The 25927-nt window shown below is 44.1% G+C and overlaps 1 protein-coding gene across 1 annotated transcript in view; it reads left to right on the forward strand.

The window, feature by feature from the left end:
- HYAL4 (hyaluronidase 4) overlaps window positions 1-4151 on the forward strand; it is an 86396-nt gene extending 82245 nt beyond the window's left edge. Inside the window, exons 4-5 of the mRNA XM_069764907.1 lie at window positions 2573-2662; window positions 2741-4151. Coding sequence (XP_069621008.1) covers window positions 2573-2662; window positions 2741-3169 — 519 coding nt within the window. The 3' untranslated portion in view covers window positions 3170-4151. The remainder of the gene's footprint in view (window positions 1-2572; window positions 2663-2740) is intronic.
- Window positions 4152-25927: the final 21776 nt, after the last annotated feature.

Below are 25927 nucleotides of genomic sequence, written 5' to 3' on the forward strand. Positions count from 1 at the left end.
CTGATTCAGATTCCACAGGTGCCATCTTCCTTTTTTTAGAAGGGAGGGGTTGTGGCACCATACTATTCAATTCCTCCATATCTTCGGAGGGAAAATAAAATCTTTTATTATTGGACTTGGGGGTGGAAGTGGAACCCTCACTCTCCCAAATATCATCTGAACCAGAGGCACGGACTTTGCCCGAGTCTGATTCAGATTCCACAGGTGCCATCTTCCTTTTTTTAGAAGGAGGGGGTTGTGGTACCAGGGCCTGGGAAAAGGCAGACATAGTTCATTGAACCTCTTGCTTGATGAGAGATTTGATGCTGTCCAACAGGGAGGGCTGTTTGGCACGCAACACATTGTCAGTGCAGGGCTGGCAAAGCTTTTTATATGCTGAGGGAAGCCTGGTAGCACATACACCACACTGGGGCTGGGCACTTCTTAGGAGTAGGGTTCATAAGGCCATAACCCTCCGGACCTTCATCCACTATTTACAGTATTGGGCTCTGCAGAGGCAGAAAGGGATTGTTTGTCGCCATCCATGGTCAGTCTGTCAGCAGTCACAGATGGACACAGACAATGGGCTTTACCTGGAGGCATTCCCCGATCAGGATTTATATAATCGATGTCCCAGCATTTTGGTGTTTGCGCTCCTCCTCCCCCAGGTCGTCAGGGGGAACCCTGAAGGGAACACCCCAATCATGCGAGTAGCTCTGGAGTACACCCGAGACATGCCAGGAGCTCGTGCATTCCACCCTGGAACGCACCAGAAAGTGAATTGGAAGTTCGGCTTAACGTTATTTCCGGTACACGCTGACTCTGGAACTAGACGACATGTGGTAAGGAGGACGCCGGGGAGCTGCAAGAGGACGCTGGCCGCACATCATGCCCCGCTTTACCCCCGAGGAGGCGCAGGAGGGACATGAGAGTTCTCGAGTCGCATGGAGATCATGGAGACTGGAGTAGCCCACGGAGGAGGAGAGCGGTGCCCCGACCTCAGCTGCTCGGCATTGTGTAGGTAAGCTTAGGGTGCTCCAGATTGCCGGCCACGGCAGCACCATCAGAGAACCTCATCAAGCCCTATAGGGGACAGGAAAACACTGGTGGTTGCAGGAAGGGGAGAGGTATTTAACCTCTTTGTGTTTCCTGTCCCCCATTAGGGCGGGGAGACAACCTCTGATGCTGCTGTCGTGGAAGGTGACTAGAGAAAATTACAATAATTTTACTACTACATGCATGAACCGGCACATGCGCAATCAACATGCATTAGTCTGTGAATCTCACTGTGTTAAAATGCGGCCTAGTGGGTCTCGCCAACCACCAGCCACCCCATATGCTGCTTCTTGCTCCTCCATCACCGTGGCAAGTGTCCTCACACAGGTCTCCAGCAGCAGAACCTCCACTTGTTTAGCCACTGCAGTTTGGGTGAGTGAGAGCCGTCAGCTGGTACGGAAGTAGACATGCCTGTTTTTTAATGATCTCAGACACTGAGCACATCACATCTTTCTCAATCCACCATAATATATCTGACTGCACCTCATTCACAGTCCAGCAGTTTGTTGTATTCACTCTACTCCACCCTCTCTCAGCATAGCAGCCAGCTCTCGGTCCCGCAGTCCCTCTTTTAACCAGCAGGTTCAAAACCCTAGGCCCACACCTGTCAGTCACCTATCAGTAAATTGACAATCTGTATTTATTTCCTGAAATAGTGTGGCTGGTCCACAGAATTAGCACAAAGGATTTATATTCTGAAATGTGGATTCCTGGCTGGACCACAATATTAGCCCAAACTATTTTGATTATGAAATGTGACCTGGTGCCTGCACCAGTGTATTTCCCCAAATGATTTTTATTATAAAATGTGGCCTAGTGCCTGCACCACACTTATAGCACACACACGAGTAAGATGCTGGAAGGTCGCTTCCACACAAGATCCTATGTAGCTGAACTAACTGACAATAAATCGCCTATCTGACTACTTGCAGCAACAGGAGCTGCCTCTCTGCCCTGCTACACTGACAAAATGATGGAAAAACAACATGTCTTCTTTATATATGGAGAGGGACATGTGACTTTGGCAGCCAATGACACAAGCTCTTGTGTCTGGATGTTGTGGATGGCTTCTGCACCCCGACTGGGTGCTGGAATCTCCGCACATTAAGTTAATAAAGTATGACCTCTCCCCACCCCCTCCCCTCATTAAACATGCCCCCTCACCTCATCATACAGCACCACTATCCTAGTCAAAGTCCTAACAAAGGCATTAGTGGAAACACGATCCTTTACCAAACTTCACCAGAATTCTACTGACGTTCAGAGAAAATGGTCGGAAATCCAAACACGAATCCGAATGAAATACGCTCATCCCGAATTTGAGATTGGTGGACATTTTCGGAACAAGTTCACTCATCTCTACTTATGAGAGCCAAAAAGTGCACTGTCATGCAAATGTGTTATTTTATAGTATACATAACATTCATATACAGTAATATGTGCGTTGCAGAATACACATCTAATATGTAACCAGCTATTTACATTATTATAGATGCAGAATTGTTTTTTGACATGTCATATTTTCTTATTATTATAGATTGACTTAGTACATACAATTGGAGAAAGTGCAGCAATGGGTGCAGCAGGTGTTGTATTGTGGGGAGGCAGTGATTACTCCAGCACAGTGGTAAGATTGCTCATAAAAAAAAAATGTAAAACTTCATCAAGGAGATTATTTATTCAGTTTGTACTCTCTTTTTTATAGGACAGCTGCAATTTAGTGAAGAAATTTATTGGTGGACCTTTCGGACACTACATAGTCAATGTGACTAAGGCTGCTAAACTTTGCAGTAAAGTCTTATGTAACAAAAATGGGAGATGTGTAAGAAAGAATGAACATTCAGCAGCTTATCTGCACTTGAATCCAAAGAATTTTAAGATCAAGACCCATTTGTCTGGTAAGGGACATTATGTGACTGGGCATCATGGAAAGCAAGATGTTAAATACATGAAGCGGAAGTTTGTGTGCCAATGCTTTGAAGGTTGGACTGGGATGTTCTGTGAATTCCCACAATTTGAGGCTATAAATTTGAAATCAAAAATCTCACATAATGGATCTAGCTTACCATTCCATTCTTTTAGCATTTTCTGTGTGATGCTCCAAACTATCATGTTACTAAGAGTTTACAATTAATTTAGTAAATGATCTGTCAAATTTACAATTATTCCACAAAAAGGATGGTTCTGCTATTTCCCAACAGGACTCTGCTGTTGGCCTTTAATTTGATAAGCGGGGCAAGTAAATAGTACTTAAAGAGAATCATTACCCAAAATTTACATAAATGATAGGTAAGAATGACAGCTAAAATTCTGCAAGGAAATTATGTCTTACTAAATGAGCATGACTATTAAAGTTTTTATCCTCTTAATATATTGCAATCACAATATATAACAGTGTGTACTTACAATTTCTCATTTTGCCTTTCTATACAGTTAATTCTTCTCTTTTCTCTGCTCTATGTAGAAACAGGAAATCTATTTTCCCTGCATTCATTATGTCCCTGTTCAACTTCTGACCCAGCTGCTTTCTCCTCCCCCAGCCAGGGACTTGTAAAGACTTATGACTTATGCAGGGAAAATTGAACTCATGTTTCTACATAGAGCTTAGAAGAATTCAGCTAGTCAGTTTTTTAATCATATGATGTCATGTAAATAATGAAAAAGAAAAAAATTAGATGGGTGGAAGAGCAAAATAAGCAATTGTAAGCACGCAATTCTATATGATATAATGATTGCAATACTGTATATTAAGAGAATAAAAATGTTGGTGGGAGTGCTTCTTTAATCAGACATCATTTAACCCCTTCATGACCAGGGGATTTTTCGTTTTTCCGTGTTCGTTTTTCGCTCCCCTCCTTCCCAGAGCCATAACTTTTTTATTTTTCCGTCAATTTGGCCATGTGAGGGCTTATTTTTTGCGGGACGAGTTGTACTTTTGAACGACATCATTGGTTTTAGCATGTCGTGTACTAGAAAATGGGAAAAAAATTCCAAGTGCGGTGAAATTGCAAAAAAAGTGCAATCCCACACTGGTTTTTTGTTTGGCTTTTTTGCTAGGTTCACTAAATGCTAAAACTGACCTGCCATTATGATTCTCCAGGTCAGTGCGAGTTCATAGACACCTAACATGACTAGGTTATTTTTTATCTAAGTGGTGATAAAAAATTCCAAACTTTGCTAAAAAAAAAAAAAAAAGTGCGCCATTTTCCGATACTTGTAGCGTCTCCATTTTTCATGATCTGGGGTCGGTTGAGGGCTTATTTTTTGCGTGCCGAGATGAAGTTTTTAATGATAGCATTTCGGTGCAGATACGTTCTTTTGATCGCCCGTTATTGCATTTTAATGCAATGTCGCGGCGACCAAAAAAACGTAATTCTGGCGTTTCGAATTTTTTTCCCGCTACGCTGTTTAGCGATCAGGTTAATACTTTTTTTTAATTGATAGATCGGGCGATCCGGAGCGCGGCGATACCAAATATGCGTAGATTTGATATTTTTTTTATTGATTTATTTTGATTGGGGCGAAAGGGGGGTGATTTAAACTTTTATGTTTTTTTTATTTTTTTCACATTTTTTTTAACTTTTTTTTTTTTACTTTTGCCATGCTTCAATAGCCTCCATGGGAGGCTAGAAGCAGGCACAACGCGATCGGCTCTGCTACATAGCAGCGATCTGCTGATCGCTGCTATGTAGCAGAAATGGAGGTGTGCTGTGAGCGCCGACCACAGGGTGGCGCTCACAGCCACCGGTCATCAGTAACCATAGAGGTCTCTAGGACCTCTATGGTTACAATATACAAGCATCGCCGACCCCCGATCATGTGACGGGGGTCGGCGATGACGTCATTTCCGGCCGCCCGGCCGGAAGCGGTAGTTAAATGCCGCTGTCTGCGTTTGACAGCGGCATTTAACTAGTTAATAGGTGCGGGCAGATCGCGATTCTGCCCGCGCCTATTACGGGCACATGTCAGCTGTTCAAAACAGCTGACATGTCCCGGCTTTGATGCGGGCTCACCGCGGAGCCCTGCATCAAAGCAGGGGAGCCGGCATCGGACGGTATAGTACGTCCGATGCCGGTAAGGGGTTAATCATTTACTTACAGAATTTTAGTTCACTCTTACCTCTAATATATGTAAATTTTTAATAGTTGGGTAATGATGCTCTTTAACCCCTTAACTTCTAATGACGGGCAAAGTCCTTCATTGGACAACTTCCCATTGTTTGGTACGGGCTTAGGTGTTGTGCCTGCACCTTTACCAGCACATGACAGCTGATCTGATCAGCTGACATGTACCCCTATCAGCCGCGAGTAAAATCACTAATCACCCATGGCTGTTAACATGTTAAATGCCGCTGTCAAACTCTGACAGCAGCATTTAACATGCATGCGCAGGAAGTACGTCATTACCTCCTCCCATCGGCGCCTGTGTCACATGACCGTGGGTTGCTGATGGGTCGGCATGACAACCCGGAGTCAGCCGGAGACCCCTGTGGTTGTCATAGCCAGATAGCTATGTGAGGTATTCTGCTACATTGGGCCGATGTAGCCGATCAGGTTATGGCAGCTTCTAGTCTCCCATGGAGATTATTGAAGCATGCCAAAAGTAAAAAAAAAAAGTTTTTAAAAATATTTAAAAAATAAAAAAATATATAAAAGTTCAATTTACCCCATTTCGCCCCATTCAAAATAAAATTAAAAAAATCAAATATAAACATATTTGGTATCGCCGAGTTCAGAATAGCCCAATCTATCAATATATAAAAAGAATTAATCCAATCGGAAAACAGTGTAGCAAAAAACAAAAAAATCGAAACTACAGAATTACATTTTTTTGGTCGCTGCTACATTCAAATATAATGGAATAACGGGCGATGAATAGATGGTATACATGCCAAAATGGTATCAAATAAAACATCAGATCAGCGCGCAAAAAATATGCCCTCACCAGGCCCCAGATCCCGAAAAATGGAGACATTACGGGTCTCGGAAAAAGGAAACTTTTTTTTTGTAACAAACTTTGGAATTTTTTTTCACCACTTAAATAAAAAAGAACCTAGACATGTTTGGGGTCTACAAACTCGTAATGACCTGGAGAATCATAATGGCAGGTCAGGTTTAGCAGTTGTGGAATTCCACTTTTTTGTAATTTCACCGCATTTGGATTTTTTTCCCCATTTTCTAGTACATGATATGGCAAAATCAATGGTGCCATTCAAAAGTACAACTCATCCCGCAAAAAAAACAGCCCTCACATGGCCATACTGATGGAAAAATATAAAAGTTATGGCCGTGGGAAGAAGGGGAGCAAAAAATGGAAATGCAAAATGGAAATACCTGTTAAGGATTATCTACTTACCCTGCTTATCAAATTAACTCAGACACTGGCATTTTGCAGAACCAGTATTGTTTGTCACATTTGAACTGTCACATTAAATTTTGCAAATATGTTTAATGCATAAGCTAGGAAGTATTTGTTAAATGAATGATCCAGGAAGAGATTGTAAAAAACCCCACTTACCCATATAATATATTTAACACACATTTTTTTCCTAGATAACGTTGTCTATAATGTTTAAATATGCTTTAAAACAATGGACTTCTGAGTTTATGGATACTATGGCTGCTTTTTAACGTGCAAGCGTATACATTGCACGCATGAATAAAATGTTACATGAAAATAGCCTAATTAATTGTAAACCTTCACTATATTGATAGGGAATACTTACAAAAAAAGTCATTTTCTGATAAACTAGTTCAAAAGTTACAATAAATATGGTTTGACTTCCTGTTAAAAAAACGGCAGCAATAATAAAAGTGAAACTACCAATACCTCCATTTACAGGGACTGTCTGACGGCACAGACTGACCGCCAATTGTTAAACATTTACTTGATTTGCTGGTTGTTAAATCCTGTAACAAGGATAAAGGAGTGAACAATGTGCACTTGGAAGTGAAAACAGGATTAAATGACCACCAATCAGTTAATGTTCAGCCTATGTGCGATGATCTTTTTCGCTTTACAAAAGATTATTTCTCCAGATTTTTCAGTGTAAATGCAACTTAAAGGGAATCTGCCAGCACATTTTTTGTTAGGTAATCTGAATACAGAAGGAACAACACCAAAAAACTCCCTTCACACAAGGCCAATAAAAGCAATAAAGTTTATTAATTTGTAATAAAAACAGTAATCCGTAAAGGGTATATAACCACAGCACAGGCAAAACGGTGGGACATCCAGGCAGAAACTCCAATAATAGTGGTTAAAGTAATCATTCCATAATATAATACACCATGTGCAAATGTGCCATGTGACCATGTACAAACATGCAAATAAGGATAGACAGGTAAATAATACAAGTGTATAAATCAATATATGATGACAAAGTAGTTACCTATGAAGCGCTCCTAGAGACCCACCACACCCGACGCGCGTTTCGCACTGAAATGCTTCGTCCGGGGGTGGTTGGGTGCTGGCCAATAATAGTATATATATCCGCAAGGACCAATCAAAGAGGTACAACAATTAGATTAATAATAAAAGACTCCTGTGTCCGCATGCGCAATTGAAACATATGGCCGCCGAGGTGATAACCGCCCACTCACAGATGGAGCGACGAGAAGCAGGAGTAAGTCAGGGCATTGGCATCTGCGCACAGCATTGGCAACCAGAAACCTCATGACCCAATATCAACATGGGTTTACTAGGGACCGTTCCTGTCCGACAAATCTGATCAATTTCTATGAAGAGGTAAGTTTCAGACTGGACCAAGGGAAAGCAGTGGACGTAGTGTATATGGATTTTTCAAAAGCTTTTGATACGGTGCCACACAAAAGGTTGATATGTAAAATGAGAATAATGGGGATAGGGGAAAATATGTGTAAGTGGGTTAAGAGCTGGCTCAGGGATAGGAAACAAAGGGTGGTTATTAATGGAACACACTCGGACTGGGTCGGGGTTAGCAGTGTGGTACCACAGGGGTCAGTATTGGGCCCTCTTCATTTTAACATATTTATTAATGACCTTGTAGGGGGCATACAGAGCAGAATTTCAATATTTGCAGATTACACTAAACTCTGCAGGGTAATCAATACAGAGGAGGACAATTTTATATTACAGGATGATTTATGTAAACTAGAAGCTTGGGCTGATAAATGGCAAATGAGCTTTAATGGGGATAAATGTAAGGTCATGCACTTGGGTAGAAGTAATAAGATGTATAACTATGTGCTTAATTCTAAAACTCTGGGCAAAACCGTCAATGAAAAAAACCTGGGTTTATGGGTGGATGACAAACTCACATTTAGTGGTCAGTGTCAGGCAGCTGCTACAAAGGCAAATAAAATAATGGGATGCATTAAAAGAGGCATACATGCTCATGAGGAGAACATAATTTCACCTCTATACAAGTCACTAGTTCGACCACACTTAGAATACTGTGCACAGTTCTGGTCTCCGGTGTATAAGAAAGACATAGCTGAACTAGAGCGGGTGCAGAGAAGAGCAACCAAGGTTATTAGAGGATTGGGGGGTCTGCAATACCAAGATAGGTTATTACACTTGGGGCTATTTAGTTTGGAAAAACAAAGGCTAAGAGGTGATCTTATTTTAATGTATACAGTCATGGCCAAAAGTATTGACACCCCTGCAATTCTGTCAGATAATACTCAGTTTCTTCCTGAAAATGATTGCAAACACAAATTCTTTGGTATTATTATCTTCATTTAATTTGTCTTAAATGAAAAAACACAAAACAGAATGAAGCAAAACATTGATCATTTCACACAAAACTCCGAAAATGGGCCAGACAAAAGTATTGACACCCTCAGCCTAATACTTGGTTGCACAACCTTTAGCCAAAATAACTGCGACCAACCGCTTCCGGTAACCATCAATGAGTTTCTTACAATGCTCTGCTGGAATTTTAGACCATTCTTCTTTGGCAAACTGCTCCAGGTCCCTGATATTTGAAGGGTGCCTTCACCAAACTGCCACTTTTAGATCTCTCCACAGGTGTTCTATGGCATTCAGGTCTGGACTCATGGCTGGCCACCTTAGAAATCTCCAGTGCTTTCTCTCAAACCATTTTCTAGTGCTTTTTGAAGTGTGTTTTGGGTCATTGTCCTGCTGGAAGACCTATGACCTCTGAGGGAGACCCAGCTTTCTCACACTGGGACCTACATTATGCTGCAAAATTTATTGGTAGTCTTCAGACTTCATAATGCCATGCACACGGTCAAGCAGTCCAGTGCCAGAGGCAGCAAAGCAACCCCAAAACATCAGGGAACCTCCGCCATGTTTGAATGTAGGGACCGTGTTCTTTTCTTTGAATGCCTCTTTTTTTCTCCTGTAAACTCTATGTTGATGCCTTTGCCCAAAAAGCTCTACTTTTGTCTCATCTGACCAGAGAATATTCTTCCAAAACGTTTTAGGCTTTTTCAGGTAAGTTTTGGCAAACTCCAGCCTGGCTTTTTTATGTCTCGGGGTAAGAAGTTGGGGTCTTCCTGGGTCTCCTACCATATAGTCCCTTTTCATTCAGACGCCGACGGATAGTATGGGTTGACACTGTTGTACTCTCGGACTGCAGGGCAGCTTGAACTTGTTTAGGTGTTAGTCGAGGTTCTTTATCCAACATCCGCACAATCTTGCGTTGAAATCTCTTGTCAATTTTTCTTTTCCGTCCACATCTAGGGAGGTTAGCCACAGTGCCATGGGCTTTAAACTTCTTGATGACACTGCGCACGGTAGACACAGGAACATTCAGGTCTTTGGAGATAGACTTATAGCCTTGAGATTGCTCATGCTTCCTCACAATTTGGTTTCTCAAGCCCTCAGACAGTTCTTTGGTCTTCTTTCTTTTCTCCATGCTCAATGTGGTACACACAAGGACACAGGACAGAGGTTGAGTCAACTTTAATCCATGTCAACTGGCTGCAAGTGTGATTTAGTTATTGCCAACACCTGTTAAGTGCCACAGGTAAGTTACAGGTGCTGTTGATTACACAAATTAGAGAAGCATCACCTGATTTTTCGAACAGTGTCAATACTTTTGTCCACCCCCTTTTTTATGTTTGGTGTGGAATTATATCCAATTTGGCTTTAGGACAATTCTTTTTGTGTTTTTTTCATTTAAGACAAATTAAATGAAGATAATAATACCAAATAATTTGTGTTTGCAATCATTTTCAGGAAGAAAATGAGTATTATCTGACAGAATTGCAGGGGTGTCAATACTTTTGGCCATGACTGTATATATATGAGGGGACAGTACAAAGACCTTTCTGATGATCTTTTTAATCATAGACCTGAGACAGGGACAAGGGGGTATCCTCTACGTCTGGAGGAAAAAAGGTTTAAGCATAATAACAGATGCGGATTCTTTATTGTAAGAGCAGTGAGACTATGGAACTCTTTACCGTATGATGTTGTAATGAGTGATTCATTACTTAAATTTAAGAGGGGACTGGATGCCTTTCTTGAAAAGTATAATGTTACAGGTTATATATATTAGATTCCTTGATAGGGTGTTGATCCAGGGAACTAGTCTGATTGCCATATGTGGAGTCGGGAAGGAATTTTTTTCCCCAATGTGAAGCTTACTCTTTGCCACATGGGCTTTTTTTTGCCTTCCTCTGGATCAATATGTTAGGTTAGGCTATCGGTTGAACTAGGTCGACTTAAAGTCTTCCTTCAACCTTAATAACTATCTATAATATAACGCTGGGAGCGTCACTCTGTCCGAAGCCTTTATAGACTGCACAAGCGCAAGCACCGGCGCAGTTTAGACCCCACAGAGTTACGCAGTCCAGGAGATCGCGGTATGCGTAAGCACTGAATGCACACCGCGATCTCCAATGGTGAAGCAGGGACATGCCAGGAAGGTGAGTATGCTATATTCACCTGTCCCCGTTCCACCGCTGTGCGCCGCCGTCTTTCGGGTCCTCTACTGTAACGTTCAGTTCAGAGGGCGCGATGACGCTCTTAATGTGCGCCGCCCTCTGACTGAACAGTCACAGCCAGAGGACCCGGAAGACGGTGGCGCGCAGCACTGGATCAGGGCCAGGTGAATATAGCAAGTGTCGGGGGCCTGAGCTTGCGGCGACTTTGGCACCTGACCCCCACAGCGCGCCGGTGTCCCCGCCTGCTCAGGCCCCTCAGCACTTTTTTTATATATATCGCAGCAGCATACGGGGCATATATGGGGGCCATCAACATTTATGGCACAGCATACGGGGCATATACTATGGAGCATCTTATGGGGGCCATCAACATTTATGGAGCAGTATACGGGGCATATACTATGGAGCATCTTATGGGGGCTATCAACCTTTATGGAGCAGCATATGGGGCATATGGATGGGAGCAGCAAATTATAGAACGGAGGCGCAGGATGGGAGGAGCACATGACAGAACTGTGGCGCAGGATGGGAGCAGCACATGAAAGAATAGGGCAGCACATGACAGAACGGGGGTGCAGGATGGCAGCAGCACATGACAGAAGGGGGGTGCAGGATGGAAGCAGCACATGACAGAACGGGGGTGCAGGATGGGAGCAGCAAATGACAGAATGGAGGTGCAGGATGGGTGCAGCACATGTCAGAATGGGGGCGCAGGATGGGAGCAGCGCATGACAGGATGGGGGAGCAGGATAGGAGCAGCAAATGACAGAATGGAGGTGCAGGATGGGTGCAGCAAATGTCAGAATGGGGGTGCAGGATGGGAGCAGCGCATGACAGGATGGGGGAGCAGGATGGGAGCAGCAAATGACTGAACTGGGGCGTAGGATGGGAGCAGTACATGACAGAATGGGGGCTCAAGATGGGAGCAGCACATGACAGCATGGGGGCACAGGATGGGGCTGCACATGACAAGATGGGGGCACAAGATGGTAGCAGCACATGACAAGATTAGGGCGCAGGATGGAAGCAACACATACCAGGATGGAGACCATATACGAATATAAATGATCGCCACCCGGGCGTAGAACGGGTTCAATAGCTAGTGTTACTATGTTAAGATATGGAGGACTGAGTGGTGTATTATACTATATAGATGATTGAGTATATTTTAATATATGGAGGACTATAAGGATTGTATTATACAATATAGAGGACTATGAGGAGTGTATTATATTATATGGAGGACTGAGGAGTGTATTATACTATATGGTGGACTAAGCGGTGTATTATACTATATGGAGGACTGAGCAGTGTATTTTAATAAATGGAGGACTATGAGGAGTGTATGATACTATATGGAGGACTGAGGAGTGTATTATACTATATGGAGGACTGAGGAGTGTATTATTCTATATGGAGGACTGAGCAGTGTATTATACTATATGGAGGACAGAGCAGTGTATTATACTATTTGGAGGACTATGAGGAGTGTATTATACTATATGGAGGACTGAGTAGTGTATTATACTATAAGGAGGACTGAGTGTATTTTAACATATATAGGACTATGAGGAGTGTATTATACTAGAACTCAAGACAGCCTACAGCCTGCAATAACCATTCTGCCGACCTCACCACCACCCGAGCTGCTGCCTCACTAACCACCCGAGCTGCTGCCTCACCAACAACCCGAGCTGCTGTCTCACCAACCACCTGAGTTGCTGCGTCACCACCACCCGAGCTGCCGCGTCACCAGCTGCCAGAGCTGCCAAGTCACCAACCGCCAGAGCTACCGCGTCACCAACCGCCAGAGCTGCTGCATCACCACCGCCAGAGCTGCCGCGTCACCACCTCCAGAGCTGCCGCTTTACCACTTACCAGAGCTGCCGCCTCCCCACCACCAGAGCTGCCACTCCCCCGACCTTCTGTCTCCTCCCCATTATCCGGTAGAATGTAAGTCCGCAAGAACAGTGTCCTCTCCCCTCTGTACCATCTGTCATTGTAAATTTGTTTACTGTAAACATTATATATAACCCTGTACGTAACCCATTTTCTCATGTACAGCACCATGGAATTAATGGTGCTATATAAATAAATAATAATAATACTGTTGGAGGACTATGACGAGTGTATTATACTATATGGAGGACTGAGGAGTGTATTATACTATATGGAGGACTATGGGGAGTGTATAATACTATATGGAGTACTATGAGGCGAGATTTATACTATATGGAGGACTGAGCAGCGTATTTTAATATATGGAGGACTATGAGGAGTGCATTATACTATATGGAGGACTGAGGAGTGTATTTTAATATATGGATGACTGAGAAGTGTATTATACTATACGGAGGACTATGAGTAGTGTATAATACTATATGGAGAACTGAGGAGTGTATTTTAATATATGATGGACTATGAGGAGTGTATTATACTATTTGGAGGACTATGGGTAGTGTATAACACTATATGGAGGACTGAGGAGTTTGTTTTAATATATGGATGACTATAGGGAGTGTATTACACTATATTGAGGACTATGGGGGTGTATTATACTATATGGGGGATTATGGGGAGTGTATTATACTATATGGAGGACTATGGGGTTTGCATTTTACAATATGGAGGACTGTGGTGCACATTATACTATGTGGAGGACTATGGGGTGTATTATACTAAACAAGAAAAATGTTGCATATTCATTGAGTGATTGGATTGTTTATGCCAAAACCAAAATCATTGTTCTCAGCAGCACATTGTCGGTGTAAACTGCAGATATGCTGCTGATAACATGATACTGTATGGGACAGATTGATCTAATAATGATTGTTCTATTCCCATTATTCTTTCTCAGTTGGAGTAAAGAGGCTGGGAAAAAAGCGAACGACTTCAATATTGTCGATCACACTCCTTTAGCGGCCTGAACACAGCGCATGTAAATACAACAGAAATGCTTCTGTGTGATGTGCAATATGATAGCATTTGGGGCCCGATTTTAAACTTTTGCCCTGGCCCCACTTTGCCTAAAACTGGCCCTGGATATGAGTTGTTATGTGCAGAAGTTATACGCCTCTCCAGTGGTGTCCCGAAGAGATTTCAATTAGTATTTGCTTTTGTATTCCGCTTTTTGCAAATATGTGAACATTAGGTCCTAGAAAGCTGAAACCTGATTGTTTTTGTATTCCATTTTTTTGCGAATATGTTGATAATGGTTGGTTCTAGAGAGGTTTAAAACCTTCTAAAGCACCCGATCTATGTATGTTGACAATTTAGGGCAGATTAATTTATTAATATTTGATTTTGTATGCTGTTTTTTTCTCTGTGATTCTTTTTAGAGAAAGGTAGGACCCAGTCGAAAACCATCCAAAGCATTTGACTTACTTCTATGACAAATTTGAGGCAGATTAGTCCAGTGATTTGGTTCTAAATTAATTTTCATTTCTGTATTCAATTTTTTGTGAATATATTAAGCACAGCAGTTACTAGAGTGTGGAAATCTGGTATAAAATCTTCCTAACTATCTGTAAACCTGAAAAAAAGGTTAGCCCCTATCAATTCCTGCTCTGACGCAATGAATAGTAAAGTTCTATGGATGAATTCTAAATATAGACATGCAGTCCTCCATTCGGTGGAGGATCGGTGATGATTTGAGGATGCTTCAGCAAGGGTGGAATTGGGCAGGATGTGAAGGATGTATGAATCAAGCCGCATACAAGGTTATCATGGAAAGACAGTTGATTCCTTCTGCTCAGGCAATGTTCCCCAACTCTGAGGACTGGTTTTTCCAGCAGGACAATGAGCCATGCCACACAGATAGGTCAGTCAAAGTGTGGATGAAGAACCACCACATCAAATTCCTGTAATGGCCAGCCTAGTCTCCAGACCAGAACCCCATTGAAAACCTCTGGAATGTAATCAACAGGAAGATGGATAGTCACAAACCATCAAACAAAGAAGAACTGCTTACATTTTTCTAACAGGAGTGGCATAAGGTCACCCAAAGCAGTGTGAAAGACGGGTGGAAAGCATGCCAAGACGCATGAAAGCTGTGATTACAAATCATGGTTATTCCACAAAATATTGATTTCTGAACGCTTCCTGAGTTAAAACATTAGTATTGTTGTTTCTAAATGATTATGAAATTGTTTTTTTGTTTTTTTTTGCATTATTTGAGGTCTGCAAGCAATGCATTTTTTTTGTTATTTTGACCATTTCTCATTTTCAGAAAATAAATATAAAAATTTATTGCTTGGAACTTTGTAGACATGTTTTATATGTTTATAGAATAAAAGAACAATTTACATTTTACTCAAAAATGTACCTATAAAGAGAAAACTCAGACAAACTGAAAATTTTGCAGTGGTCTCTTAATTTTTGCCATAGCTGTAAATACATAGCTGAAGGTATCTGTGGCTAGGAATAATTTTTCTTGCATCTGAATCCTGCTAATTTTATTACAGAGCAATCCAGAGCCCCCTTTTTACTATGTTTATTTGATTGCTCACACTGGAGACTACAGCCAGATCATTTTAATACAACAGCGTGAAAATCCCAAAATTTAAAACGGCTTTGTACGTTCCAGGCATCACATCTGAGTGCGCAGAAAATTCTGGCCTTTTTCGTGGGACTGTAGCATTTTTTAGAGTGTCTTACAACATTTCTGGGCACCATTTTGCTTACCAAAAAATATTTAGGTGGCCAAAAAATATTTAGCTACAGTTCATATATTTATCACTGTGTTTTGTATGCCACATGCATCGCATATCATTGTGCTAAATATTTTACAATTTTAGTACTCTAACTTTTTTTTTAGTGTCATAGCCTACTTATTGACACAATTTTGGTGGGCCAAAAAAAAAAATCCAGGCCACATATTTAACAGTGTTCTATCTCCGTCAGACGCCAGATCTATCTGTGGTCTACAAATTGTGTCATTTCCAGCCTATATGCCACTGTTTTTGCTGTTGTTACCCTAGGGCTATACAGTATTTTGGGGTAAAAAAATTTTTAAAAAATCCAGGTCACATGTTGAACAGTCTGTTATCTCCGTCTGACACCTGGTCTATCTGTGCTCTACAAATAGTTGCTTTTCAGGCCTACATTCCACTTTTTCCACCCTAGGTCTATACACTATTTTGGGGTAAAAAATAAAAAAATACAGACCACATATTGAACAGTCTGGTATCTCTGTGACACGCCTCATCTATCTGTGGGCTACAAAGTGTGCTTTTGAGGCTTCCATTCACCTTTTTTTGCTGTGTGCTACCTTGGCTCCAAACACTATTTTGGAGTAAAAAAATTAAAAAAATACCGGCCATATATTGAACAGTGTGGTATCTCCGCAACTTGGCTCATGTATTTGTGGGCTCCAAATTTGGGCATTTCATGCCTAAATTAAAATGTTTTGGTTAAGTGGTTTTGATGGAGCATTTATATTCTTGCCAAAGAAACTAAATATGATCAATGAGATGGATATATCAAAAATAACTTGGCACTCAATCATTTGTGAAGAAAAGAATGTTCAATTTATTTTGCGTCCAGACACAGAACCAATAGTTGTTGAACGCTTTCGGTCCTAAGTGGACCTTCCTCAGAACAGTTCAGTTTATCCAATACAGAGATGTGTATAAAACAGAAAAACAAAAAAACTATGAGTAAAATAAGAAGCAAAAGCAAACCAGACAAAGTTGAAAAAACCTCAGTGCTTGTCTGGTATCACATGGTACACAATGTGTTAATAAACTAGATATGGTCTATACATGTCAAAACTCAGTAATATATAGATAGCTATTGCAGCCTCAAACATATCCAAGGTGCAGGTACTGCTTTAATCATCATACAATCTGAAAACAAGATACAAGACGCAGTCGTAATAAGAGCTTAAAGAGAGGGAAGCCGTAATAGAAAAAGGATACACGAGGTGGGGCTTCCTTGCAGACATAGTTCAGTGCTGTGGACGGTTTCTTCCTTATAAACTAGATATATTCAGCGTCGGACTGGAGTACCTTGGGCCCACCAGAGAAAAATCATTCTTGGGGCCCACCATGCCGTTTAAAAATACCACACAGGATAGATCCTATATACTACACCACACGGGAGAGCTGAGAGATCCTCTATATACTACACCACACAGGAGAGCTGACAGATCCTCTATATACTACACCACACAGGAGAGATAACAGATCCTCTATATACTATACCACACAGGAGAGCTGACAGATCCTCTATATACTACACCACACAGGAGAGCTGACAGATCCTCTATATACTACACCACACAGGAGAGATAACAGATCCTCTATATACTATACCACACAGGAGAGCTGACAGATCCTCTATATACTACACCACACAGGAGAGCCGACAGATCCTCTATATACTACACCACACAGGAGAGCTGACAGATCCTCTATATACTACACCACACAGGAGAGATAACAGATCCTCTATATACTATACCACACAGGAGAGCTGACAGATCCTCTATATACTACACCACACAGGAGAGCTGACAGATCCTCTATATACTACACCACACAGGAGAGCTGACAGATCCTCTATATACTACACCACACAGGAGAGATAACAGATCCTCTATATACTATACCACACAGGAGAGCCGACAGATCCTCTATATACTACACCACACAGGAGAGCTGACAGATCCTCTATATACTACACCACACAGGAGAACTGACAGGTCCTCTATATACTACACCACACAGGAGAGATAACAGATCCTCTATATACTATACCACACAGGAGAGCCGACAGATCCTCTATATACTACACCACACAGGAGAGCTGACAGATCCTCTATATACTACACCACACAGGAGAGCTGACAGATCCTCTATATACTACACCACACAGGAGAGCTGACAGATCCTCTATATACTACACCACACAGAAGCTGACAGATCCTCTATATACTACACCACACGGGAGAGCTGACAGATCCTCTATATACTACACCACACGGGAGAGCTGACAGATCCTCTATATACTACACCACACGGGAGAGCTGACAGATCCTCTATATACTACACCACACAGGAGAACTGACGGATCCTCTATATACTACACCACACAGGAGAGCCGACAGATCCTCTATATACTACACCACACAGGATAGATCCTCTATATACTACACCACACGGGAGAGCTGACAGATCCTCTATATACTACACCACACAGGAGAGCTGACAGATCCTCTATATACTACACCACACGGGAGAGCTAACAGATCCTCTATATACTACACCACACAGGAGAGCTGACAGATCCTCTATATACTACACCACACGGGAGAGATAACAGATCCTCTGTATACTACACCACACAGGAGAGCTGACAGATCCTCTATATACTACACCACACAGGAGAGCAGTAATGTAGGTCCAGTGTGTGTAGAAAAATACTTACCGGTGGCCATATTCCACTGCAATGAAGAAGACAGAAGCAACGACACAGCGGCAGAAGACGGCGACTGCTGCGTATTTTATTACACACAGGGAAGCTTTCTGTTGGGGGCGAGACATTGTTTTTATTAGTACGATTTTGGGATAGATGTGATGTTTTCATAATTTGTTATAGCTTTTTTTGTGGAATTGTGGCGAACAGAGAAAAGGACATTTGGAATTCTTGAGTTGTTTCTGTTTACGGTGTTTACTGATCGAGTTAATTGTTTTTATATTTTGATAGATCGGACTTTTCTGAACCCAGCAGTACCAAATATGTGTTGTTTTTTATTTTTTAAATATATTTATTTTCAATTGAATAAAAAGGGGTGATTTGAACTTTTAGGAATTTTTTAAATTTAGTTTTTACCTTTCACTGGTACAGTTAGCCCCCTTAGAGGACATGAAGATTCGATCATCTGATCGCATGTGCTATTATATACAGTGATGCCACAGCATCACTGCATATAGCAGAAATCACAGTCTACTCTAAAGCCTGGCCACAGGAAGAAGACCCCTGGCTGTCATGACAACCCATCGGCGACCCATGATTACATCATGGGAGCCAATGGGTGAGAGAATGATGCGCACGCATGTTGGAATGTGTTATATGCTGCTGTCAGAGATTGACAGTGGCATTTAAAGGTACCGTCACACATAACGATATCGTTGCTTTTTGTGACGTAGCAACGATATCGTTAACGAAATCGTTATGTGTGACAGCGACCAACGATCAGGCCCCTGCTGGGAGATCGTTGGTCGCTGGGGAAAGTCCAGCACTTTATTTCGTCGCTGGACTCCCTGCAGACATCGCTGGATCGGCGTGTGTGACGCTGATTCAGCGATGTCTTCACTGGTAACCAGGGTAAACATCGGGTTACTAAGCGCAGGGCCGCGCTTAGTAACCCGATGTTTACCCTGGTTACCATTGTGAATGTAAAAAAAACAAACACTACATACTTACATTCCGGTGTCTGATCACGTCCCCCGGCGTCAGCTTCCCACACTGACTGAGCGCCGGCCGGCCGTAAAGCAAGAGCACAGCGGTGACGTCACCGCTGTGCTTTACAAGCGGCGCTCAGTCAGTGTGGGAAGCTGAAGGCGAGGGACGTGATCAGACACCGGAATGTAAGTATGTAGTGTTTTTTTTTTTTTACATTTACAATAGTAACCAGGGTAAACATCGGGTTACTAAACGCGGCCCTGCGCTTAGTAACCCGATGTTTACCCTGGTTACCAGGGGACTTCAGCATTGTTGGTCGCTGGAGAGCTGTCTGTGTGACAGCTCTCCAGCGACCAAACAGCGACGCTGCAGCGATCGGGATCGTTGTCTAGATCGCTGCAGCATCGCTAAATGTGACGGTACCTTTACACGCGCTATACATGTAAGGCTGATGTCGTAAAGATGTTAATTACCTGAGGACCCCCTTCACCACTGTGTTACCCAATATCCTGTGGGCCCCCTCCCCCACTGTGTCACCTCTATTTTCCTGTGGGCCCCCTCCCCCACTGTGTCACCTCTATTTTCCTGTGGGCCCCCTCCCCCACTGTGTCACCCAATATTCTGTGGGCCCCTCCCCCACTATATCACCTCTGAATTCCTATGGGCCTAGTCAGAGAGGGAAAGGGGAGCCACAGTAAAATAGAGGTGGTTGACACAATGGAGGAGGGGGCCCACAAGAAAATTAGAATATCACTGTGGGCCCCCTCCCCTGTGTCACCTATATACCCAAAACAGACACTAGGCTTTCTGTGGCCCACTATTTGAGAGAGATGGCACACAGGACTGGCACACAAGCACAAAGGCCAATATTAATCTCCCACTGTTTATTTTTATTTTTTTCAGGGAGAATTTTAAAACCCAAAACAGACACTAGGCTTTCTGTGGCCCACTATTTGAGAGAGATGGCACACAGGACTGGCACACAAGCACAAAGGCCAATATTAATCTCCCACTGTTTATTTTTTTTTTCAGGGAGAATTTAAAAACCCAAAACAGACACTAGGCTTTCTGTGGCCCACTATTTGAGAGAGATGGCACACAGGACTGGCACACAAGCACATAGGCCAATATTAATCTCCCACTGTTTATTTTTTTTTCAGGGAGAATTTAAAAACCCAAAACAGACACTAGGCTTTCTGTGGCCCACTATTTGAGAGAGATGGCACACAGGACTGGCACACAAGCACAAAGGCCAATATTAATCTCCCACTGTTTTTTTTTTTTTCAGGGAGAATTTAAAAACCCAAAACAGACACTAGGCTTTCTGTGGCCCACTATTTGAGAGAGATGGCACACAGGACTGGCACACAAGCACAAAGGCCAATATTAATCTCCCACTGTTTATTTTTTTTTTCAGGGAGAATTTTAAAACCCAAAACAGACACTAGGCTTTCTGTGGCCCACTATTTGAGAGAGATAGCACACAGGACTGGCACACAAGCACAAAGGCCAATATTAATCTCCCACTGTTTTTTTTTTTTCAGGGACAATTTAAAAACCCAAAACAGACACTAGGCTTTCTGTGGCCCACTATTTGAGAGAAATGGCACACAGGACTGGCACACAAGCACAAAGGCCAATATTAATCTCCCACTGTTTATTTTTTTTCTCAGGGAGAATTTAAAAACCCAAAACAGACACTAGGCTTTCTGTGGCCCACTATTTGAGAGAGATGGCACACAGGACTGGCACACAAGCACAAAGGCCAATATTAATCTCCCACTGTTTATTTTTTTTTTTCCAGGGAGAATTTAAAAACCCAAAACAGACACTAGGCTTTCTGTGGCCCACTATTTGAGAGAGATGGCACACAGGACTGGCACACAAGCACAAAGGCCAATATTAATCTCCCACTGTTTATTTTTTTTTTCAGGGACAATTTAAAAACCCAAAACAGACACTAGGCTTTCTGTGGCCCGCTATTTGAGAGAGATGGCACACAGGACTGGCACACAAGCACAAAGGCCAATATTAATCTCCCACTGTTTATTTTTTTTTCAGGGAGAATTTAAAAACAAAAACAAAAACAAAAACAACAAAAAAAACAGACACTAGGATTTCTGTGGCCCACTATTTGAGAGAGATGGCACACAGGACTGGCACACAAGCACAAAGGCCAATATTAATCTCCCACTGTTTATTTTTTTTTTCAGGGAGAATTTAAAAACCAAAAACAGACACTAGGCTTTCTGTGGCTCACTATTTGAGAGAGATGGCACACAGGACTGGCACTCTAGCAGAAATGCCAATCTTAATCTCCCACTACTTTTTTTTTAGGGAGAATTAAAAAAAAAACAAAAAAAAAAACAGGGACTGTCCTACAATTACTATGTCCCTGCAGTAATCTCAGCCAGGTATAGCAGGCAGCAATAACAAGGAGTGGACTGCTGCACAAATTAAATCAAAAGTGTGGACAAACAAAAAAGATAGCTGTGCAGAAAGGAAGGAACAACAGGATTTGTGCTTTGAAAAAAGCAGTTGGTTTGCACAGCGGCGTACACACAGCAATGCAGCTATCAGGGAGCCTTCTAGGGCAGCCCAATGAGCTACAGCGCTGAGGAAAAAAAAATGTAGCTTCCACTGTCCCTGCAAACAAAAGGTGGTGTTGGACAGTGGAAATCGCTTTAGCACAAGCGCTTTGGGGGTTAATGGACCCTGCCTAACGCTATCCCTGCTTCTGACGAAGCGGCAGCAACCTCTCCCTATGCTCAGATCAGCAGCAGTAAGATGGCGGTCGGCGGGAATGCCTCTTTATAGCCCCTGTGACGCCGCAGACAGCAAGCCAATCACTACAATGCCCTTCTGTAAGATGGTGGGGACCAGGACCTATGTCATCACGCTGCCCACACTCTGCGTCCACCTTGATTGGCTGAGAAATGGCGCTTTTCACGTAATTGAAACGCGACTTTGGCGCGAAAGTCGCGTACCGCATGGCCGACCCCACACAGGGATTGGGTCGGGTTTCATGAAACCCGACTGTGCCAAAAGTCGGCGACTTTTGAAAATGACCGATCCGTTTCGTTCAACCCTATTATTAACGTTTCAACTTTTATTAGAGCCATCATGTAATCATTCCCTTTGAGAGGGACCCAAGTCTCTAGTAAGTAGTGCAGATTCTCTCTGTCTGCAAGTCCACTGAAAGCAAGACCTTCTGCGTCATGTCCAGAAGCATTATCTTCGCAAAGTCTTCTTTCGCTTGTAAAACCAGTAGGGAGCACCTTTAAGAAGGTGCAAACTATATACAAAAACAGTTTTGAATCATTCACCGTCCATGATCCGGCAGTCTTTGAAACAATGATGAACTTTGTGCAAAAGTAGAAAAGAATTAGAGAACATTAGGGATCCCGGGTAAACAAAGGGATCCCTAGGAGTTAACCCTAGTCGGGTTTAAAGTAGCAGCAACAGCAGGAAACAGTTAACTATATAAAATTCAGATCTCCGAGGTTTATTTCCTTGGCGTTAGTGGTTGTGACAACTCCACCGGCAGCAGGGGGCGGGGCCACCCCGCCGGGTACTCGCGGGCACTCGGTGTGGTCACAGGAGCTCCCGGGCTCCAGTCAGGGGTCTGTATGGCGATTGTCCTGAATCTTGCAACAACCGAGGCGCCAACCACTCCCGAGGTCGAGCTCTCCGCTACCACCATAGTAACAGTGTCCACAGTGCAAGTGGTGGTTTTCACAACAGTACATGTAGGGGTCACCACCGTGGTCTTGGTGACGGTCGTGGTCCGGTCACAAGGGGGCACCCTCGCTATGAGGGACGGCTTCTCCGCCACTTTGATCGATGAGGTCATGGGGACTGGCCACTTGCGCACATTCAGGGTGAACCAACCCCTCTCCCCGAAGTGCCGGGTGTAGGTGACTTCGTCCCCCTTGTATAGATCCCGGTCCGGGTGGCCATTTTTGAGATGGAACTCTACATCCCTCCGGTTTACGAAAACCTCAGAATATAGGTCCGGCTCCTTAATGAAGCCCCATCCTCCACGGAGCTGGCAATCAACAACGGTGCCCTGCCTGCGCGGGGCCTGGTGGGTGGTACGGTCCTTGCGGGCCCGGTCCTTCACTTCAAGGTCTCGCCGGTAGTGGGCTTCTCGCTGGGCCTGGTGCTGTCTCTCCGTCTCCTCCCACCGCCGATCCAGCTGGGCCTGGTACTGCTCCCAGCTAAGGGCCTCCATCATCTCTCCCTCCCGTGTCTGCACCCCGGGGAACCCCATGATGTTCGACCCTGGGTTCACCCAGCAGCACACCGTGCGCTCCGCGTAGACCTCGCCTGGCATGGTAAGTGGCGAGATCGGGGCCTTTAGGAAGTGCTCCATGCCCGTGGGTTAGTCCCATTGTGGAAGGCGCTGGAGTTTATAGGTCCCAGGGAGAGGGGGCGCCGCGACCGGGCCTATCAGTAGGTCCTCCGCGGCTGGGGTGGGATCGGCGGACTCACCGGTCGATGTGGCTTCCTCCGGTGCGACCGACTCCAACGGTGGTGAAGGTTCCAGAGTCGGGAGTTCCTCTGCGGGTACCTCTTTGCACGAGGCCTCGGTCTCAAGCCGCCACTGGAGAAGCTGCTCCACAAGATCCTCAATCTCACCCTGTAGGAGACCCAGATGTGAGGCCCTGGCTGTGATGCTCATCCGGGTAGCTGGGGGAGCCCTCTGCTTCGACCCCGCAGTCTGGGTCTGAGCGGTCAGCCATGGCGTCCTCCACGTGGGTCGCTTCCTGGTCCCTTTCCCGCTCTCTCCTTCGTGGGCGGTTTCGTTTCTTCCATTGAGGATCAGGAGGCGGATCTCTGCTGCTGACGGACACGTCCTCAAGGTGCAGAAATATTTAGACTGGGCGGCCATTATCTTTCACGCTCTCCAGCTCACTTACGCCCACTTCCACGCCCTTCTTCTTCTCCTGCGCTCCTCGTGGCGCTACAATGGTGGCGGTTTTGGCGGGAATCTTGCGGCAGATAGCAATACACAGTCCTTGCAATAAATCACAGTCCAACACGTTTCAATCACAGTTCCAAGGCACACATGACCCAATTCTTCAGGCTTAAGTACGATCCTGTTCGTGACGCCAAGTTGGATCGCCCCCAGACACAGGGCCACGCGTTTCGGTACTGGGCCTCTCTGGTCCGGTTCTGAGGTTGTCACGGTGGCTAGACCCGGTCCGCGACCCTGCTAAGGGGCGTCCAATAAAGGTGGTGGTACAGTCTGTCAGGGGTTCGTGACGCCACCTGTGGTGTTCGGTCAGGGTGACCGACCCTGCTATGGGGTCCGCTGGGGTGATGGAATGGCAGCTGGATGGTATACCTTCCCACAGGTGAAGTATGTCCCCAGGGCTTCCCAGTGGTGTAGGTAGCGATGGTGTGAGGTGCAGGCAATAACAAGGACACAAGGTTGCAGTCTCTTTACCTCTTTACTGAAGACTTCAGGATCCTCAATCCAGAGCACGTTTAACAGGGCTATCAGAGACAGGCCGGTCTGATGGGCACTTCCAGAGTTTCCCTCGCAGATGGAAATCGTTGCCTACCACTAGCGCCTGTGTGTTGTAGTCCTACCCTGCTGAGCATTCGGTATAGTCCTTACAACTGCTGTTCTCGTTCGTTCGTTCTCTACAGCTCTCTCTCTCTCTTGTTCCAGATGTTACTAGTTTCTCGTCCCCCAGTATGTTTTGGCTAGGACGCACCCGTATGACGGGAAGGCTTGGAGGTCTTCCGGGACCCTAGAGACGCCCCTCTCCCAATGTTGCCCCCTATGTCTTCTTAGGAAATTTAAGGTAGACAGCCAACCTATCATTAACTGTCCTGCGGAGTTCAAAGTAAGGCCTGAAGTCAGTTACTCCTGCGGTGTTCCGGCCACCGGCTACACGCCTCAGTAGGATGTTGCCTCGGTCTCACGGCACGACTCCTACTGGTACTTCTTTTTTGCTTGATCTCGTTTACACTGTTCCACAATATCCTTCCCTTCTTCTGTCTTTCTTAGGACGCTGCCGCAGGAGGTGCAGGCGCGGCTCCGTAACGTTCTGTTCTGTTCGCTAGGCACCTGCCAGGTTCCCACGCCTGACAGGGACCCCCCTGTGTCTTCTCCCCGCAACACCCCCTGCCACGGGATATTGCCTGAATCCAACCCAGTCAGCTTCTGGCTAACTTCCTCCCCAGCCCCTAGTTTTGCCAGTGTGAGGAGTGGCCCAATAAATAAAGCCTTTTTCTCCCACTAGTGGCCGGAGTGTGAAGTGTAATGTGTTCTGGTGATACCTGGTCAGGAGAATTCCTTCAGTGCCATCAGACGTACCATCACTCCCCTTAGTGGCAGAGTGTCATACTGCAATGACCAGATCTCTGGGGCACTGCATAAACATCGGGGAGCGGAGGATGGGGCTAAACCAAAGTAGGTCAAGATAGGGAATAATCACACACCCAAAACTTAGTAACAGTTACAGATAAATCCACCAAACACCATTTTTTCAAACATTGGAAGCAGCAGTTGGACATTGAGGAGATTCCTTGCAAGATCAGAGCAGGGTGGAGCATGTTCAGGAAACACATTATAA

The sequence above is a fragment of the Ranitomeya imitator genome, chromosome 4, assembly GCF_032444005.1.
Source record: "Ranitomeya imitator isolate aRanImi1 chromosome 4, aRanImi1.pri, whole genome shotgun sequence".
NCBI classification, from domain to species: Eukaryota; Metazoa; Chordata; class Amphibia; order Anura; family Dendrobatidae; genus Ranitomeya; species Ranitomeya imitator.